The following is a 19,595-nucleotide window of genomic DNA, read 5'->3' on the forward strand; positions in this document are numbered from 1 at the left end:
CTCAAATTTGGCCTCGAATTGTGTAAGAACATTGCTTTGTGACACGGACAGAAGTCTGCAAAAAGACACGATGTATCGTACGATATTATTAACCACTTCAAATGCAATATTAATATATAAGGAATCAAGAGTATCTTATGACATTATAAACTATCTGTTTGCTATAGTATACTTTACATTATATATACGTATGAAGCAGTCTCGAATATATCTGTTGAATAATTTTCTAGAATATTACTAACATCTGGCCGGTAGTATCATACCCAACAAACACAAAACGTTTTAAACGGGTTATATTTTGGGTGAGAAAGTTTTAATAACATTAAATTAATGTCTGGTTATATAAAGATCATAACAACGTTTTTAAAACGATTTGTATGAAAACATACGACTGTACAACAACATTTTTAAAATGTTGTCAAAATGTAATTGTAAAATATTTTTTGCACACATTTTTGCCAAATATTTCGCCAACACTTAAATAACATTATGCGAGCATATTTTGCAGTAAGTTTTCAAAAAATATTTTTGAATGTTATGAAAACGTTTTTTACCCTTTATATAACCCTGAGACTAGTAACCCTGAGACAGGTATACTAGTCTCAAATATAACCCGACATTTAAACGTTTTCTGACAACCTTTTCTAACTTTTTTGCTAATAATGTCGAAAACGTTTTGTGTTTGCTGGGTAATAGCCCCAATGTGCTTTCTCCTCTCAGCAACCCGACCCTAAACGCACGTAGTACACTACTAATTAATCCATTTGAATGACTATTACATCAAATGCGAAACACACACGAACTAGATTAGGGACTGATGTAATGCGATAAGTAATAAATATCTCCACTTTTGTAAAACCAAAATAATAGAAAATACTTTAAATCTACAATTTCCACTTTAATAATGTTTAAGGCAACTTTGGCTGAATAAAACTAGGCAAATTTTCCTCACGTTTTCTGTCATTGTAATTGATACGATGTTTTAACTCATATATGCAGAGGTTTATTTGACTTGTGTCATGGATACATGTTGCATAGAAGATGTGCGTGACTGAAGTAGCCAAGTAGGATATTTAAATTCTTCATGTTCCTACTTAAATCAAACATTAATTTCCCGGCGACATAATAAAAATGTTTGTCTCGACATCGGATGCATGGCTCTGATATCTACTTGAATGTAAACAGAGGCAGCTTATTATAGTCACGGTTTCAGGTGGTGTTTGCACAGGTTCCCTAGACATAAATTATATTCAGTATATCACATAATATTTCAGTCTGATTTTTAACAAAGAAAAAGAAAAAGCTGTATTATAATCTTTTATCTGCTGATGCGATAAATGATTTGAGCTAATTGTGGGGCAACTTCTAAGCTAATTATTTTGATGGGCAAACAAACAATCAAACAAAAACATCCATGTACCTCCCCCTGAGATGGAACCACCGTTTGAATCTCTCATCTATAATAGGTGCTTAAGTCCTTTTCAGTCTTTTGTGCAGATGTCAATATCATTTGACAATATTAAAAGTTATTGCAAATACACATAGGCGTAGTAAGGTTTCAAGGAAAAGTTAAAAATGAAATAAGACTGCTGATCAAGATGTTAAAAGGGCCCGCACTGCTCCTTGTCCATGCCCAGGCTCTTGCTACGCCCCTGCAAATACATGTTTTATTTATGAAGCAAATTAGAACTACCTGTTGAATAGCCTTCTGAAAAACCTCATCTGTAGTATTGTAATAATACCCCCAACCTGTTTCTCCACACAAAAACCCGACCCTAAGCGCACGTAGTACACTACTAATGATTAATGAATCCGTGTGAATGACTATTGCATCAAATGTAACATACACACGAACTATAGACTTGTCACATTTGTACAAGTTGAATGTCTTTGACATATATAATACAATGAGTATAATAAATATCTTTACTTTGTTAAAATAAGAGAAGTTGCTTCAATTCTACAATTTCCACTTTAATAAGGTTGAAGGCAACATTGGCTGAATAAGAGTAGGCAAAGTTCTCTCACGTTTTCAGGGATTGGAATTGATACGATGTATTAACATCTCAAGACGATAATGTTTCAATGTTTCATTGATACATGTTGCATAGAATATGTGCGTGACTGAAGTAGCCAAGAAAGATATTTAAAATTCTGCATGTTCCCACATCAAACGTTCCTCTTCCGACGCCGCAATAAAAGTTTAAAAAAAATTTAATCCAATATTTATAGACTTTGATTCACGGCTTTGATTTCTACTTGAAAACCGAATCAGCTTATTTTAGTCACGTTTGCATGTTCAAGTGATGTTTGCACAGTTAGGTAGACAAAAAAGTCAATGTATTTGAAAATCATACTCAGTGTATTCCATAATATGTAAGTCTGATTTTAATAAATGTATAGCTATATTGTAAGCTTTTATCTGTTGATGCGATAAATGGCTTGAGCTAATTGCAGTGCCACTTTTAAGCTCATCTAAGAAGTACACGAATTTACACAGCGATTTTTTTAATTACATAGGACGGCGCCTTTCAAATAAATTTCTGCATTTTAGTAGAAGCTAAAGTCATTCCCAGTCTTTTATTTATTTATTTATTTCTTGTGACAAGTGTCAATTTTGCCATACTTGCATTTTGACTGCATATTTCTTGTTGGCACTTGGTTTTTGATATCAATAAAAGACTATTTCAGTCTTGAAGACAATAAAAAACACAAGCGCATAGAGGTTATCCGTGTTCTATAAGCTGCATATCCTATCAACGACTGCTATACCTTGTTTAGGACTTTCAAAAGAAGTACCTATATGTGCAACCATGATTGTTTCAAAACACAGGTCGTGCATTGAATTGGTTTGAATGAGGAATACTACGGGAACCAGCGCCTATTGTTAGAAGTCACACATGAGTAAAGTGGATAACCTCTATTGCTCTTACATTTGGCGATTTAAATTCAGTGTTTTCAGTTTATTTTATGAAGATAGGAAGACCATAGTAGTGGGGAAAGATGTCATAATACTTGTAAAACAAACGTAAAGAAGTTAAACAATTATATAGATGCCCTTGGGAAAAAACTAATTTATACATAGAATCTGTGCTGCAGACCTTACGAACAAAAGGTCTCCTTAAGTGAGTATTTCTCTCGGTTAGATTCTCACTTTACCATTCTTCCATCAGGACAAAGTCTTCGACAAACAAATAATAATAAAGTAGTTCGCAAATAGTAGACCTACGCGCTACGCAGATCTTTAAACCGATTTAAACAAAACTTGCGCGTCAGGAACCTTGAAATACAAAACCTGTGCAAACCCATAGCGTTAAGGCAAAGTAGTAGAATAGCTTCTGGTCATTGCCATCATTATAGTCTATTATAATATGATAAATGAAAGTAATAATCAAAGAGAATGAATTAATTCATCACAGTTACTAACTACCATAATGAGGTATTCCTATTGAAATCCATACACCCCTGTGGAAGACATGACCTTATCTCCCATACAGGGGTGTAGATTTCAAATGGAGTCACCCATTCAGGTGAACCCATTTGAAACTCACACTCCCTGTGTGGAAGATTAAGGCCATGTCTTCCATAGGGGGTGTATGGATTTTGACTGGAATAGCCCCATATACTGACCTTGACATTTCTTTCATTCCTAATTTGCCATTGCCATCTTTGTCAAGAATAGAAACCTGCAATGAGATATTAGAACTATTAGATATTAAATTGGAAATAATAATTGTATTTGACATTTTAAGATTCCTATTCATTTAGCGAGAAAGATCAGGTTTCCCGGATAGGTGACTAAAAAACTTGCGTCATGACATGTCAGGTACCTCTTGATGTTATGAGTGCACACCCTGGGAGGAAAAGATCAGTAAAAAAGTGACACTGGACTTAATACAATACATTAGAAAAAGCTTAAACCCCAATTGTTAGGTCATGATTCATATTTAATCCTCATTTAGGTCTGTGAAAAATGAGCAGGATCCGCTTTTTATGAAGATTTGGCTAAGCTTTCAAAATGTGTTACATTTCAGAAACACCGAGCTATTTGTGATATGGCGTAAGCTGTATGCGCTATAGGGTGACCTATAGGTCACCCTATAGTCGGCATTTTACTGGAAAAAAATGCCGGACTCCGTATATAATTTCTACAATGGATGTCTTCATCTGACCTTCAACTTGCAGAAAGGGTAAGTGTTAAGAACTGAACAGTTATGAAAATGACGTTTTCCCGGACCCTGTTTGTACAGAAAGTCAATGGGGCTATTTACTGGTGTACATTGTTCATCAAAATTGGCGGAATGAATGTTACAATCACATACTGTAGGCAATATAAAAACAGGGAATACATGTATTTGTTGCAACTGACTACCAGTCTACGAGGGAACTAAATGAAAGGGGAAAGAAGATACAACCGTGTCGCATTAACAAAGGATAAATGTATATAAACAGGGCGAATATGACACAACATCTAATGGCGTAAAACACAAAAGGTTAAATAACACTAAAAAGTAAAATACTTATTAGTAAAGTGTATCAGCGATGGGTATTAGTTATGTGTGTCAGCAAGATGGAGGCAAGACGACACAACTGTGTAACATTAACAAAGGATAAAAGTTTACAAACAGGGCGAATATGACACAACATCCAATGGAGTAAATTACAAAAGGTTAAATAACACTAAAAATTAAAATACTTATTAGTAAAGTATACCAGCGTCCAAAATTCCCATAAGAGTTATCAGCGTTAAGATTATATGAACTGATTTGTTTTTTGATTATTTAGATTGCTTGGACAACCCTAGATAACCCACGAAAGTCGCCAAAGGTTGGTTTACTTCCATTAAAGACAAGCAGCACCAGGACGGGTACTGTTGTGTCTTTTTTCACAAGTATACTAATTATACTTAAGAAATAAGATGACGTCAATGAGTCCATCAGTTTATTAACGGCTTGGGGGAAGGTGTTTGTACAACACACGACCTATGGGACTGCGAATACAATATTTGAATTTCTTAGTACCGCACCTTCCCCTTAGCCAAATCCTTGATAAAATTGTAACTGATAAATACTCTTCACTTGTTTTAAGAAGTCTCAAATTTAAAGAACTTTAAAGCGACCTCTTTTTACGTAATGAATCATTGTGGCCGAACGCAATGATTTGTGACTCTATAAATTCGTCCAGATGTGTAAGCCAAATAACCCTACACATACCATTTTACATTTCGTGAAGTATTTTTGCAATTTATTTCAAAAAGCGTCATTGTTATAAGTTGTGGATCCTATGTTATAATGGTTATACAGGAGCACCACGTCCATGAAACTTTCCTCATGAAACAAGATCTGGTCACTGATCTTCTACAATAAGCGCCATCGGCATTACAAATTGCTAAAGCATTGTGAGACCGTGGTTTTAGCAGTTTTGAGACACGATGAACTCCGACCTATCGGAAAAATTGCTTTAATTATTATTCATTCATTTATTATTGTAATAATGTTATTAAAATATTTGGATAATTGAAATATTAAAAATGTGTGAAGTAGCCTTTTTCTTATTCTAGTAAAACATTTTAAACAACATTTTTTTACGCACAAAAACGAGTTCAATGTGTACCAAAACTGCAAAAAATGTCCCAAAATGCATTGGGAATTTCAATCGATTTAGCTTATTGTTTCATAATCAAACTACATCAAGAAATTCGACAGCCAAATGGCAGGAAAATAGGAGGAGACGTCCTAAGAGTAAACAAAAACGAAAATGGATGATAGATGGATAACGTATAGATCGCACAGCGAGACCAACAACGTTAGCCGCTTTCACTATTATCTTTAACACCCATCGGGATATACTTATGGAGAGGTAAGTTATATAAGCTTAAGATTTGCAAAAAAAATGAACTCACAATTGCTTGGACGTATTCGTCTAGCTTCTCGGTTCTGATTGTGTGATTTCCAGCAGCTTTAAGAACATCTCTAATAAAACGCTGAAAAAGGAAAAATAATAACAGATATACTTCTTGCGAACGAATACAGTCACCCCACTACACACACACAGTCACACACCCCCACACACCGACCCCTGCACCCACCCCATATCCAAATACACACCACACAAACACCACAACACTTACCCCCCCCCCTCCTATCCCCCGCAAACACGTAATCACAAATCAACACAACGTCCATGGGCATGCAACATCTCCTACATGTATGTGCATTTTCACTGTGACCGATTTGGCAAATAGAAAACACTCGGTCGTTTCATATTATGAGTATTAGGATTGGTTTTGGTTTTGGCTACGTGATTTTCTATATCCTGCCTAAGCTCTTGACTGACGTCATTACCGATACCTTTGTCTGTATTCTTTGTTAGAAACTTAAAACTTGAGAAAGAATAACGTACACATTAGCCAAATAGAGCACATTGAAAATACACGTAGGATTTTCCTGCCCCCGATTCCTACCCAAGTACGACAAGCTTATTAAAAAAACCCACACATTTAGAAAATATCAATAAAACAGGAATTGCAAAATTGCAAGCAAAGTTGCTTTACCACTTCTCGCAATACCTTTGTTTAAACACTTTACTTTTTTATTCTTTCCAATTCAAACTGTCACTTATAAGAAACATATTCATAGATATTCATTGCGTAACAAAGCGTTGTAATTGCCATTGCCCCGCCTACCCGCACATATTGACCAACCACGGCACACTATCCCTTTGATTGACGGAAATGTAACTACCGATCTTGTCAAATTTGTCCTTGGAAACAAACATGCCAGATTTAACTATTACAGACACCACAGAACATTGACATTGCCATGATTGCCAGCGGTTAAACGATTCACCATCATAAGTCATTACCGAGAAATGGGTTTCAATAACAACCTTAACGGCAAAAGCACTTTATATCGATTTATCAATCCTTGCATCAAGGTAAATCCAGAGGATGATTTAAGCACTTCCCAGCAAGTCTTGCGGTTAGCACAGCTGTGTGAGTGAACATGACACCACTGCCCGCCCACTGCATACACACGTGCATGGTTAAATTTGAATTTGGACAGATATATTTACAATAAAAACACCTTCTAAAAGTTGGTCGATTTCACATTTTATGTTATCTACAGAAGGTGTGAATTATCCTTCATGCATACATCACTTTAGATATGAAATCGACCAAGTAATAATGACACACGGGCAATTCTAAAACAACATCTTTTGCACAGAGTTCAATGGGATTTGAAAAGTAAAGTGGCAGTTGAAACTCTAGTGATAACACTTTTACAGTGCATGATGGGGCTTCCTTAAATCATCCTCTGGGTAAATCTATTGAGGTAAACAGTTAGCAGAAAAACACGTCCAGGAACCGGAAAGCCTGTATTGTAAATTTTATGAGAGTACCCTGGGCAATATTATACTTCAAAAGCATTAAAGTAACAAGAATTACTAGACGACCATGTGACAACAAAACTTACTAATATAGTACCTGTAAAGATTGATGTTTAAGAACTTACGAAGAGTTTATTCCTACCTCGCAAATTTCAGATGAATAAATTGTTGGATAGACATACCAATTGGTAGGATTTTAGTGGGTTCGCCGTCGGACAAGTTTAGAAGCTTTTTTTGTCAGGAGTAGCTCTGACTTCTTCAGGACAAAGTACCTAAGAATGAGACATGTAGGCCTCTCCTTGCCTATTGGTGGCTCTGAAAAGAGCCGTTCACCGAAGACTGCCCCTTGTCAACAGAGAACAAGCAGACCCCGCCAATCTGCTAATGTAAAAGGTTTGGTGGCTCTGAAAAGAGCCGTTTACTGAATACTGTCCCTTGTGAACACAAGCAGACCTTGCAGATTTGTGTTTAGGTGTTTTGAGGTTTGTTTGTGTGCAGGGTGTTCTCCTGTTTGGAATGTGCGCTTAATTAGGGTGGGATGTAATTAATACTTTAACAATAGTATCAAGTACATTCAGAATGATGTAAACACTATAAAAAATTCAATATGTAATCAGAAAAATAAACACCTGAACAAAGAAACAAAAAACGAAAAATAAACAAATATGTGTAGTTTTGACTTACTTTTAACTCTTTCGCATTGATGTAGCCACTCTTGTCTTTGTCGTATTTTTTCCACATCTGTAAAAAAGTTCGAGATTTACACAAAGTTTTGAAATGTTAAAACCGGATTATAAACCACTTAAGAGATTACTGGTATGACGGTATATGAATAAGTTAAATTTGATATTTTTGATGTCACGCCAGAATCGAAGCAGAATTATTATACTGAATATAAGACGACCATAAAATGGAGTTGTTCTCACGATTTTATCTCATCAAGAGAGATTTCCATTTGGACAAAGGATTGAGACGTGTTATTTGATATGTAGGACGGCTTACCTCCATAAATTCTACGCTGTCTAGTTTGTGCTCCTCCATGCTTCGGAATACCATGATGAAATTCTCATCGGTTGGAAGAATTTCAGCTAACTGTAACAATAAAGAGAGATACGTGGTTAAAGGTAGATGGTACGATTTTATCAAAAGATATCTTCTACTTTTCGTAGGGGATTGTTTGAAGATTTGCATTCCATCACTTCAGCGGTTTGGATATTAACAGCAAAAGAGTCCATAAATCAATATGACACTTGGAGTGGTACACCTGTGAAACACTACAGAAGGATTACAATTTAGGTTTATAGAAAAACGTGCTTTCTTTCGGCGCCAAAATGTCATCTTTCACGAAGCAAACTGTTAAAACTGGGGTATCAGACTGTCAATCGGGTCACATACATTTATCTACATTTTATTAATAAAAGTAGGACTCGAATGAAGACAGCGTTATTTGCATGTATGTAATTTAAATATTGATGGTAATAAGGCAAAACTAAGGTTGCACAGTAGTGTTTATCAAGGTATATGATGGGTTTTTTTTTCGTTGTGTGTTTATGTGGATCAGCAGACTTTTAAGCCAGCAGACTTTTAAGCGTATTGGTATAGGTCTCGTGGCTGTGGAGATGTTATATTCCTGAAAACTCATTGAAGTTTCTCTGACAAGCCTTCAGCAATGACTACCATACCTTTGCATGGTGTGTCTTCCTTCTTTTTCTGTCTCGCTCTCGGTTGCTTGTCCACTCATTTATTTGCTATATCCAACGATCATTTAGGGTAACCACATTCTGTTAGAGCTCTCCTGATCTTGTCCTCTTTCTTGTCGTTTTCCTCTGTATGGTTTCCATCAGGGTCCGAATGTCCCCAAGTTTTTTTTATGCAAGGGATGTTGTGACAGGAAATTCAAAAATACTTGTCCGTGTGTGTTTTTGACGGTATACCAGCAGCTTCGCGGACCCATCTTCTTTGCAGACGATTAACGTATCCACGAAATGGATCTTGCCCTGATATTCTTCTTAAATTTGATATTTCCAGTACAGTAGGATCAACATAATTCAGGTGGTCTGTGAGGTTTTGAGTACTGTCTTTTTGTATTTAGTATTATATCCAAAACATCATCGATGTATCTTCTCCATATCTTCGGTTGGCAGTCTAGAGGCGCTGTGGCTACCGCTTCTTTCTCTAGCCAAAGCAATTAACTGTGATGAAGGTATTGTTTCTCTTGATCACAATTACGATCCACTGCTCAAAACAAAAACATCATCACTTCCAGAAAATGTCAATATTCGCGGGAAAAGCAGTGGACCAAGTCACTTGTGATAAAGCCATCAGCCTTGATGGCGAAAGCTAAAGTCGTGAGTACTCATTTAATGGAATTGTCAAACAAAAATATTTATATACAATCCTACTAATGCATATATTTACTCAAATAGCCATCAAATATTATTTGTTATAGTTTCCTTTGTTGGAGAAAATATACTAAGCAGTTTCTGTACGAGTAACACCACATACCCTTTAAGACTTCTATAATTATGAATGATATTTTAGGGTAAGAAAAACACAACTTCAATTTTAATTCAATTCATAGTGGGCAATGACGGAGTCTATGTTATTTTACCAAATTAAATTTTAAGCATACATTCTGCCGTGAAATTGTACTGTAAAACTGTACCGCATTAACACATTAGGTTTCACTGCCTGAACAAAATTGATCATGTCTCACCTCCTTTTTCAACCAAATCGATGGTAAAAACTCAACATTTAACCACAAATTGTCTCAGGTAAAACTCACTTCCTGGGAACTAATTACCACACAAGGTCATTTTTATGTAACTCTGACCCATTTATGTCATATACTGCCTGTAGTTATACTGACAGCTTGGTGATCTGGTCAACTCATTGACAGATACTAACCTCAGGAGGGAATTGAAGTTGTGAATAATTCTCTTCAGGCAGTGGAACGTAATGACTTGCTATGACGTGTTATGAGCATATTATTTGATAAAGATGTCACAAATGGCGACATTAAAACCACATTATAAGAACAAGATACAATAATAGCTTTATAATCAAAAATCCAATTTTGAAATGACGCCCTAATTCTGCGTTTGATCATCAGTAATGATAACAAAATCAGGAGGAAATGTACTTATGTAGGGCCCATAAAGGTAAGAGACAGCCGCCACTTTTGAATACAAAACGATTAAACTTTAATCAAAATGTCACCATGTGAAATGATGAAATAATTACAATATACCGTGGACGTGGAATTACAAAATGGAATATGGGTTGGCTCGTTCGTTTCTGCACGTAGACCGAAATAAACAAGTTGTTCACCTATACAATAATTGCCATACGTTAAGATCAAAATGAAATTTTATTTACAAAGAATATTATGTGTTTAAGTGAGTTTGTGCAAGTACGTACGTTTGGGTGTTTGTTTGTTGCCGTACTATAAGATCAAAATGAAATAGTATTTACAAAGAATATGATTGTGTTAAAGTAACTTTGTGCAAGCAGTTGTTTGTTTGTTTGTTTATTAGGGTTGGCTCATTCGTTTCTGCACGTAGACCGAAATAAAAAAAGTTGCTCACCTATACAATAATTGCCATACTAAGATGGAAATGAAATTTGATTTACAAAGAATATGTATAAGTAAGTTTTTGCAAGTAGGTACATTTGGGTGTTTGTTTGTTTGTTAGCTTATTAATGTGTGGGTGAATTGGTGTATGTTTGTGGTAGTGCGTTTGAAAATTTGTTGAGGAATCCAGGTCGACGTCGGGATGTCTTCAATCACCAAACAATTTTCTAAAGTGGTATTGTAACCTGAGTAGATATTCAAAGAGTGCATTCGTTTGAACGCTTCTATCTTTTTGCTACCACACTGTTGGCGTTAAAAGATCCCATAAAGATATTTAAAGATAAATATTTTTCATCAATAATGGTAGGATATAAAAAGAAATCTGGTTTAAAAGTGTAATGAAAAGAGGAACAATACTTTTTAATTTTTTTTCATCAACGAAATTTAAGAGTGTACGACCTTATGTCTGGAGGAGACGTGCTCTAGATAAGATTGCCCTAAGGTAATTGCACATGCAGACCTATGTATTTAGCCTAAGTGGCACATTAGTACAATTAGTCGTCAGAATTTCCTAGTTTTATTCTTCTTAAAGCAGCTTAAATTGCTTTCAAGCTTCGAGGTGTTTGTCCACGTAAACAATTTCAAGAGGTGCTGTTTTAGCACATACAAGATTGCAGTCTGATTCCCTCGTTTCAAAGTTCTCAGTTTTCTTGTTCCCGGAAAGCAAAACACACACATCTTACCTAGGCTCCCCTATCCCCTCACCTATATTAACTCCTCTTCCCCTATGCCCTTTCCTACTCTCCTCAGTTTCTCCTTCTTCTTCTTCTTCTTCTTCTTCTTCTCTCTCTCTCTCTCTCTCTCTCTCTCTCTCTCTCTCTCTCTCTCTCTCTCTCTCTCTCTCTCTCTCTCTCTCTCTCTCTCTCTCTCACTCTCTCTCTCACCTCTCCCCTACACTGTACCATTCCCCCTACACCCTACTCCACTTCCCTCTCGAGCTCTCCCATCCCCTTCCTGCCCTTCCTTCTTTGAATCCGCTCTCCCATTCTATTTCTCTTTCTCTCTCCCCTACCCCCACACACTCACCCCTACACCCCACCCCTCTTCCCCTCCCGCTTCTTATTTTTTCCGTGCAATAAATAACTTGAATAAAGGTCAACTAGCTATATTAACACTGTTAAATATTTTTAAAAGTCATATAGCTTCAATCGATCCTCCCGCAAGCGATATGCATATGAATTAGATGTATACATCACTCAAGTGTCTATTCATTTGTAATCTTGGGATGAAGTATTTCGTTGATCTATATTTTTCACAGGAACATAATCCAAGGATTTTGAACATCTACACCACGTAGATTGACTTGATCGATTTATGTGCTCGTGAATACTGCACTCCAAAATTTAAACACTTCTTTTGCATACTTTGATCAAAGTACTTCAAAACAATTGATTCTGCGGTCACACAATTATATCACAAACTGAAATGAAAACTGAAACTTCTTTCTTCAAGTTTTAAGTTTCTAACAAAGAGTTTAGGCAGGATAACCGGAAACCACGTGGCCAAAACCAAAACCAATCCTAATACTCATAATTTGAAACGACCAAAATTCTATTTCATGTATGTGAGATATTAGGCGTAAATTTGATTAGTTGAATGCCCGATGCAATGTCCCTCTTTTGCGCGTGTGCGCAAATGGCTGAAAGAACCATCTTATCGTTATCACTGCCGGAAGTAATGATCGTGTTCGTAGCTTTACTGTGAAAACTAGGCTGATTTTTGCAGCACGAATTGATCCCTAAGCTAAAGTAGGTAAAATGCCATATTTAATTAATCCACTGACAGCTTAACATCTTTATTCTGCAAACTATGATACTGTTCTATAAGTATTGAAGTCCCTGATTGTTCTCATAATTATACATGATCCCTTTGTTTGTTAATTTATTCTCCCTTGGTCCATATTCAGAGAGATATTAAGCTACCCTTTGTTCTTCCATGGCCAAGCAGAAATAGCAGAAAACAACCCCACAAAAACCGGAATAATGTCCACAGACATATGTAAAGGGAACAGGCCTTTAGATGTTGCAAATCATAGCCTAATACAAATTGATGTAAGTGTGTTAGTTCAAAAGTACAGATACGTGACATATTGGTTTTTTTTATCTGTCCCTTTAAGGTAAGAGATCGCTTGGGCATATTTTTGGACTGTTCCGTGACAATTAACTCCTCTTTCTAGATGAGGCTCAAATTATATTTGCTGCTCCAGACGTAATCTGTGTAAACGCTGATCGGGTTGCCTGATTATATCACGATGTACCTCACTGGTTAAGACTACATACATTTGTTCAAATTTTTTTTTTCTCGAGATCCTAAAGTTCAAGGGTCACACTGCAAAAACAGTATTTAGATATCGGGGACAAAGTGTTGCTTAGAAAGTTCAATGTTTAGCATTTAAACATCGTAATGTTTAGATCCTTAACATTTCAACACATAAACATATGAAATGTGTTTAGATGGTCTAAACACCAGTCTGTCCCAGCTTTCTAAACAGTTTTTTTGCAGGGCAAAGAGTGAAATTCGAATTATTTTATTAAGCGAGCAATTCGTTCAATTCTGTTTAATGCTTTCCCTAGCTATCAACTAATTTCATTAGACCTATACATGTACACCATAATACAATTAAAACTGATTCAACCAGAATTTGTATTTGCTACTTTTTCTGACGCCAACGCCACAAATGATTATAAAAGAAGAAATAAACAGCAACATTATACAAAAGTAAAGGTAAGACGACAAGTATTAAATTTTGATACTATCATACTATCCATGAAGAACCATACACTTCAGCATTAAAATAGAGATTAAAAATTGAATATTATGATCGTCCTGATAAATCTTGAGCAATAATGAGAATACGTTTATAACTCTTTTACATATCTAAAGATGTTATTAAAGTGTACGATCTAACGAGAATCAACAGTGTATTCTACAAAACAGCCTTTCGCAAATCATTAATCTTTATTTTTTGAACTCATGAAAAATTCATCTTAACATCTAATCAGATTTATCAATGTTGTTATGTCTGCCGCCTTTCCAATTGACAAGTGGCCGCAGGCGTACATACATGATTAAGAAATGTCACATTTTGCGTTCAATGTGCAGTTTTATGGGGTTGAGAGAAAGAATGTAAATGATTGATATTTCTTGATCTAAAAAGAAATTAAAGGGAGTCTATAGTATTACTTGTTTAGATAAAACGACCAAATTCGATTAACAGAGAATTTTTTTAAAGGCAACGACTTATTAAATTCAATATCATTTTATCAACAACAAAACAAAACAAGCAATCATAGATTACAAGAATAATTATTTTTGTTAGATTCAAATATAAGCAAATAAAATCAATATTATTGTGTTTCTTAGAACACTATAATTGCATTTCTTCTTACATTAAATAACATCAAGGATCGATAGAAAAAGCCATGGAATATAGCTGAAGTGAACGATTACTTTCTTGAGATGATAAAGCAATCATTTGAAATCAATTTAAATTTGATCAAGTTGATTGCTTGGAATAACGATCAGTTTAAATCAATGCTATTTATTCCGTATTTTATCTACTAAAGGCAATCCGGCATGCAGTATTTTATTGTATCTTGGGCATATGGCGTTGTTTATTGTATTATAACAATGTTGAATTCGATAACAATGTGTGTTATTGAGCATTTGTTAATTGTTTTTACTGTAAACATAAACATTCAAAACACAATAGTTATCTTAAAGGGTAATGTTCTCCTTCCCCCGGCGTTTTCTACCTTCTTTTGTGCAATCAAATAGGTTCAAGCTTTAGTGATGAAGTCTGCTTTCTGAAACATTATTGCATTTTTACATAAGGCAAGAATACTTGACATTCTGATAAAGCAATCATTTGGAGATGAATTATTAATCTAATATCAGTTTACCAACCAAGCGTAAATCAGTTTCAAATGGAACCAGAAATCGTGTAGACACAATTGTAGGAATGTGCTTCAACTCACGTAAGCAAAAGGAAAACGGAGCGAGGCTACGAGCAATTAATGCTCAGGGTATTGATGATTACATTAGCAATAAAATTATTGGCAGCGTAAGGCAAAGGTACAACTGATAAAGTTTTGGGTTTAAAATTTCATTGGCCACCTTATTTTACGTTTTTGAATCAACCATTTATTAACTATTAATAAAAAGTAGTAAGTGTCAAATGATAATAAGACATTTGGTTTATCCTGTCATCTGGAGTACATCAGCCCTATTTTATCAATATTATAATATAATATTATTATATCAATTCGTAGAGAATTACAAAATCACATTTTTACGTTATTTACGTGTTCTACTACTATATATACCAGTGGACTTCGGTCGTATATATAAATGCGCATATATAAATGCGCACGTGACCAGATGGCCAGTGCCATGTTCGTGTTACCTCACTGTCAATCACTGAAATTGCGACCACAGTTCCAGGTGGTGGCCGCATTGCATTCTCTAAATTCAGTAAATTTTCATCGTCAACCGTGTAATTGAATGGGATTATTTTGAAATTTTAAAACGCTTGAAATATCACAAACAAATAGGCCTATGTTGATAAATAATATAAATACAAGCTAAAACCGTTGGGGTTCGATAATGAACCCCACAAAATTAACCGACTATAGAGTGTATGCAATAAACCCAAGCGGAACGAGAGTTACTAAGTACCCGCTAACCGAACCATAAACACATGCATGATCAGAGAGCGAGTCTTCAATTTCCCCATAGCTTCCCACGTTGTACACACGTCAGTCGAATTTGGCGGTGTTCGTTTGTTTGTCCTCCAAGTTATAGCATTGTTCACTTTGTGTTGAACATTGTAAGTGGGCCTCACTAATGACATAAAGGTTACTGTTATATCATGTCAAGAGGCCACTTTCATGAATAAGCTAAACAGCCTATGTGGAGGAATTGTATGCATGAGCAATCACACCAATGACGTAGTAATGAATACCCTCTACACAAGTTGCCGGCTCGATCATGTCATCCGCCGCCTGCACAGTTCTGGCCTTGTCCCCTTTCATACTTTCATGCCGTTGCGACAAGAGGCATGACTTATCAGCCATTCACAAGTCTTGATTGTGTCTGTTTGTCTACAATGCGCGTGTGTCACGCCGCTCGGCGGCAAGCAGCATGATAGTATGAAACCAGCACTACGTCATAGATATGGCCAATTGGCACGCCCATTTAGCACGGAAATTATGAAATATAAGTTTGTAAATCAGCTATATCTAGCTTTTCCGTAGTTAATTTTTTTTTCCGTGATGGAAAACGTTAATAAAGAGTTTATCTTTCGGGTCAAGTTATTTTACCCTTTGCAATCAATGCCACTATTTTGCAAAAGCAATTTTCCTTGCGACCTGTCATTTTCCCCTATACTTTTGCACGGGGAGTTTATGTACATCCGGGTACCTTATATCGTTTAATACGGTATGGCGACTTGTAGATGTCACGTGCGCATTTATATATGCGCATTTATATATACAACCGAAGTCCACTGTATACAATGTTCTAATACCTAATTTATCATTGGATGATGAATTTCTGTTAAAAGCATCTATAACAAAGTAGCCTTTCAATCATGGTAATTCAATATAAAATTGAATCGAGACATTGTTGCTGATTCTGGACATGTCAAGACAATTCGACATCCCGCAAGACTAAACGTAGGCGACTCACTCGGTGCGACACAACAAGCCCTGCATTTTGTGTATTAATCTTCCATTAGTCTTTACGGTGATGAAGCGTGGGCTAGATGAAATGGGGGTTGGATGACCTTCACAGAAATATTTCAAAAGGTCTTCCATTTCTTAACCTATATTTTATTATTATTTTTACGCTTTTGCTGGGAATAATGATAGTGCCTTTAACTGCTGGTGTAACATTTCCATATCACTTCCATTTATTCTTATTTATGATGAATATTGCCTCTAAACAAATATTTCCAAGATGCTGGCTATAAAGGAAAGTACACGTAATCTTATCGCGCGTGCTTACATGTATTGTATTGTATTGCCATCTACGTATAATTTCTTAAGCTCTATACTAAGAGGCAGACGAAAGTACAGATATATAGTTTTCTTATCCATCTACTAAAATGTTTTCCTTTTACGAATGAAGCGTACGACTTACCATCCAGCGCATATTATTTTGCTCAAGGTCATATACCATTAGGAAACGAATTTGGAGAAAACCTTCTGTTAATAAAATACTATGCTGAGCAACCATACAGCCTGGGTGGCTCACGCTCCAGTAATTTCAGATGATTGAGCTCAGTAATACATCAAAGAATGTCTTCCAATTCATGAAAACAAATAGATAATCAGCTTATCGGATTAAAAGCTTAGAGGAAAGGTCTTGCTGCTCAGCGAGTGTTTGTAATTATCAGAAGGTTTTCTCCAAATTCATTCTCTAATGCGCTTGACGTCGCGCGCGTATACGCGAGAAATAATGCTTAAAACGAACTTGGTAAACATTGTAACGAATATTTTAAAACAGTGTTAAATGACAGATGGTGGTAAGTGATGTTGGTGCATGTGTAAAGAGGATGTTTATCTCACCTATTACAACTTGCTGCTTGATGTACATCGTCCTAAATCTATCGTCCTAAAACTTCTTTGATCGTTTGTACCGGTTACTGCATTTTACTTTCGGACCGATCTGGCTCAAAAGGTTCAAAAATATCTGCTTACCAATTTGTTTGTTTGTTATATTTCTTCTTTAACCTAGGACACTCAATCAATTGAAAACACAATTAATCGTATTCTTCCTTGAGGCCCAGAGAAATCCATCTACTAAAAGGTTTCACAGTGTTAGGTGTTAAAAGAAGGTGATTTTATTTCACTTTCTCGACGCATATCATCCAACACTGTCCAAAATATGTCCTCCCGAGTAGAGTAAAATCACAGTATCTTCTTTAATAATTTGTACCGGACACTGCATTTAAATCAATCTGGCTTAAAATCATTCAAAAAATATCTACTTACAAATCCGTCCACTAAAAGGTTTCACAGTGTTAGGTGTGAAAAGGACGTTCACCTACTCGACGCACATCGTCCTAAATCTGTTCTTCCGAGCAAAACCACAGTATCCTAAATTTGTAAAGGATACATCATTTGACTTTGGGATCAAAACGTCTGCTTCCCGAATAAAAATACAACACAGGGTTTCTTATTAACTGGTAAATACCGCGTCCAGTTGAAATCCTCACACCCCCTAGGAAGATTTGACCTTAATCTTCCACACAGGGTGTGTAGATTTCAAATGGAGTCACCCATTTAGGCAACCCTATTTGAAATCACACTCCCTGTGAGAAAAAGTATGGTTATGTCTTCCATAGAGGTGTTTGGATTCAAATGGAGTATCCAAAAACCATCTGCCTCGTAAATTAAGACACAATATCAGCTATGTTTTTTCATTCTAGAGCTGTCACGTTTACTTGGTCCGGGAGAGCAGAGATCACGCTTTATAATGTTATTATACCACAAAAGCACCACAATCAAAAAAGTATTTATATTCTCCTTGGAATTCTAAAAATACTACACGTACTGGTACGTGCCACCGAAAACAAACATTTTACACCAGCAGTAGAATTACAAACCAAATGACGCACGTTTTTGTCAACACAATACGTTCAGGCTGTTTGCGATGCCAACATTGACGAAAACCTGTGTATCTATCAAGGAACCACGTCTCCACGATCAGCATTAGCCGTGGGACAGGTACATTATGATAAGGATAATGAACTGAGTGCAATGCATTCGTCATGATAATCGCACGCGCCGTGGAGTTATTGCATTTAGCTTGAGAGCCGATAGGCTCGAAAGCTAAATGCAATAACTCCATGGCAAGTGCAATTATCTTGACGAATGCATTTGCACGAGTACATTATCCGTCATACACTTTGAGTGTAGGCCTATTAAAACAATAGGCAATATTAATTGCTGCATTCATTATATTAGTTTTAATATTAGGGAAAATATCTTACATTTTAAAAACACCGTCAGGACATTGACCAGCTACGTAGCATTTAACTGGTAAAGAAAATCAATCCCTGTAATCAATGGTATCGATTGCGCCATACGTCATACTTAGGTAACTTATTCACGCATGGTTTAATTGACTTGACTTTATGTTGTGATCATTTAATATCGTGGTTTCGAACACAGAGAGCACTGAACCAGTTGGAAACGATCGATTTAGATGTCAGACTAGTAGGCCTACTACGGTGAATATCAACTGGACTTTGTAGCTCTATAATTTGAACTACTTATATTAAAACACACGACATTGAGATTTAACAATTTGTTCAGTATTATCATAGGCCTTCAAACACATGTGTTTGAAGGCCTATGGTATTATAAAGCATGATCATGATATTATGCGCTAGTGTGTGTTTCCTGGGCCCGGCTATGTTATTTTAGATATAGGCCTACATGTATTTCATTTGTAAAATGCTGAATATTTTGCAATGGTGTCATCTTGTATAATTATGATCCACCTGTTTTTGGCCCTTTTTAATTAATAGAAGCTCGATTATTCTCATTTGATGTTTGATTTATTT

The 19,595-nt window shown here is 35.9% G+C and overlaps 1 protein-coding gene across 2 annotated transcripts in view; it reads right to left on the reverse strand.

Annotated features, from left to right (window-relative positions):
- The window catches only part of LOC140135852 (calretinin-like), a 176,979-nt gene that overhangs the window by 18,140 nt on the left and 139,244 nt on the right, over window positions 1-19,595 (reverse strand). For both annotated transcript variants that reach the window (XM_072157491.1, XM_072157492.1), the window contains exons 4-8: window positions 8,392-8,481; window positions 8,074-8,130; window positions 5,903-5,983; window positions 3,631-3,686; window positions 1-55 (exon numbers count right to left, since the gene is read on the reverse strand). In XM_072157491.1, coding sequence (XP_072013592.1) covers window positions 1-55; window positions 3,631-3,686; window positions 5,903-5,983; window positions 8,074-8,130; window positions 8,392-8,481 — 339 coding nt within the window. The remainder of the gene's footprint in view (window positions 56-3,630; window positions 3,687-5,902; window positions 5,984-8,073; window positions 8,131-8,391; window positions 8,482-19,595) is intronic.

The sequence above is a fragment of the Amphiura filiformis genome, chromosome 16 (assembly GCF_039555335.1).
Source record: "Amphiura filiformis chromosome 16, Afil_fr2py, whole genome shotgun sequence".
Lineage (NCBI taxonomy): Eukaryota > Metazoa > Echinodermata > Ophiuroidea > Amphilepidida > Amphiuridae > Amphiura > Amphiura filiformis.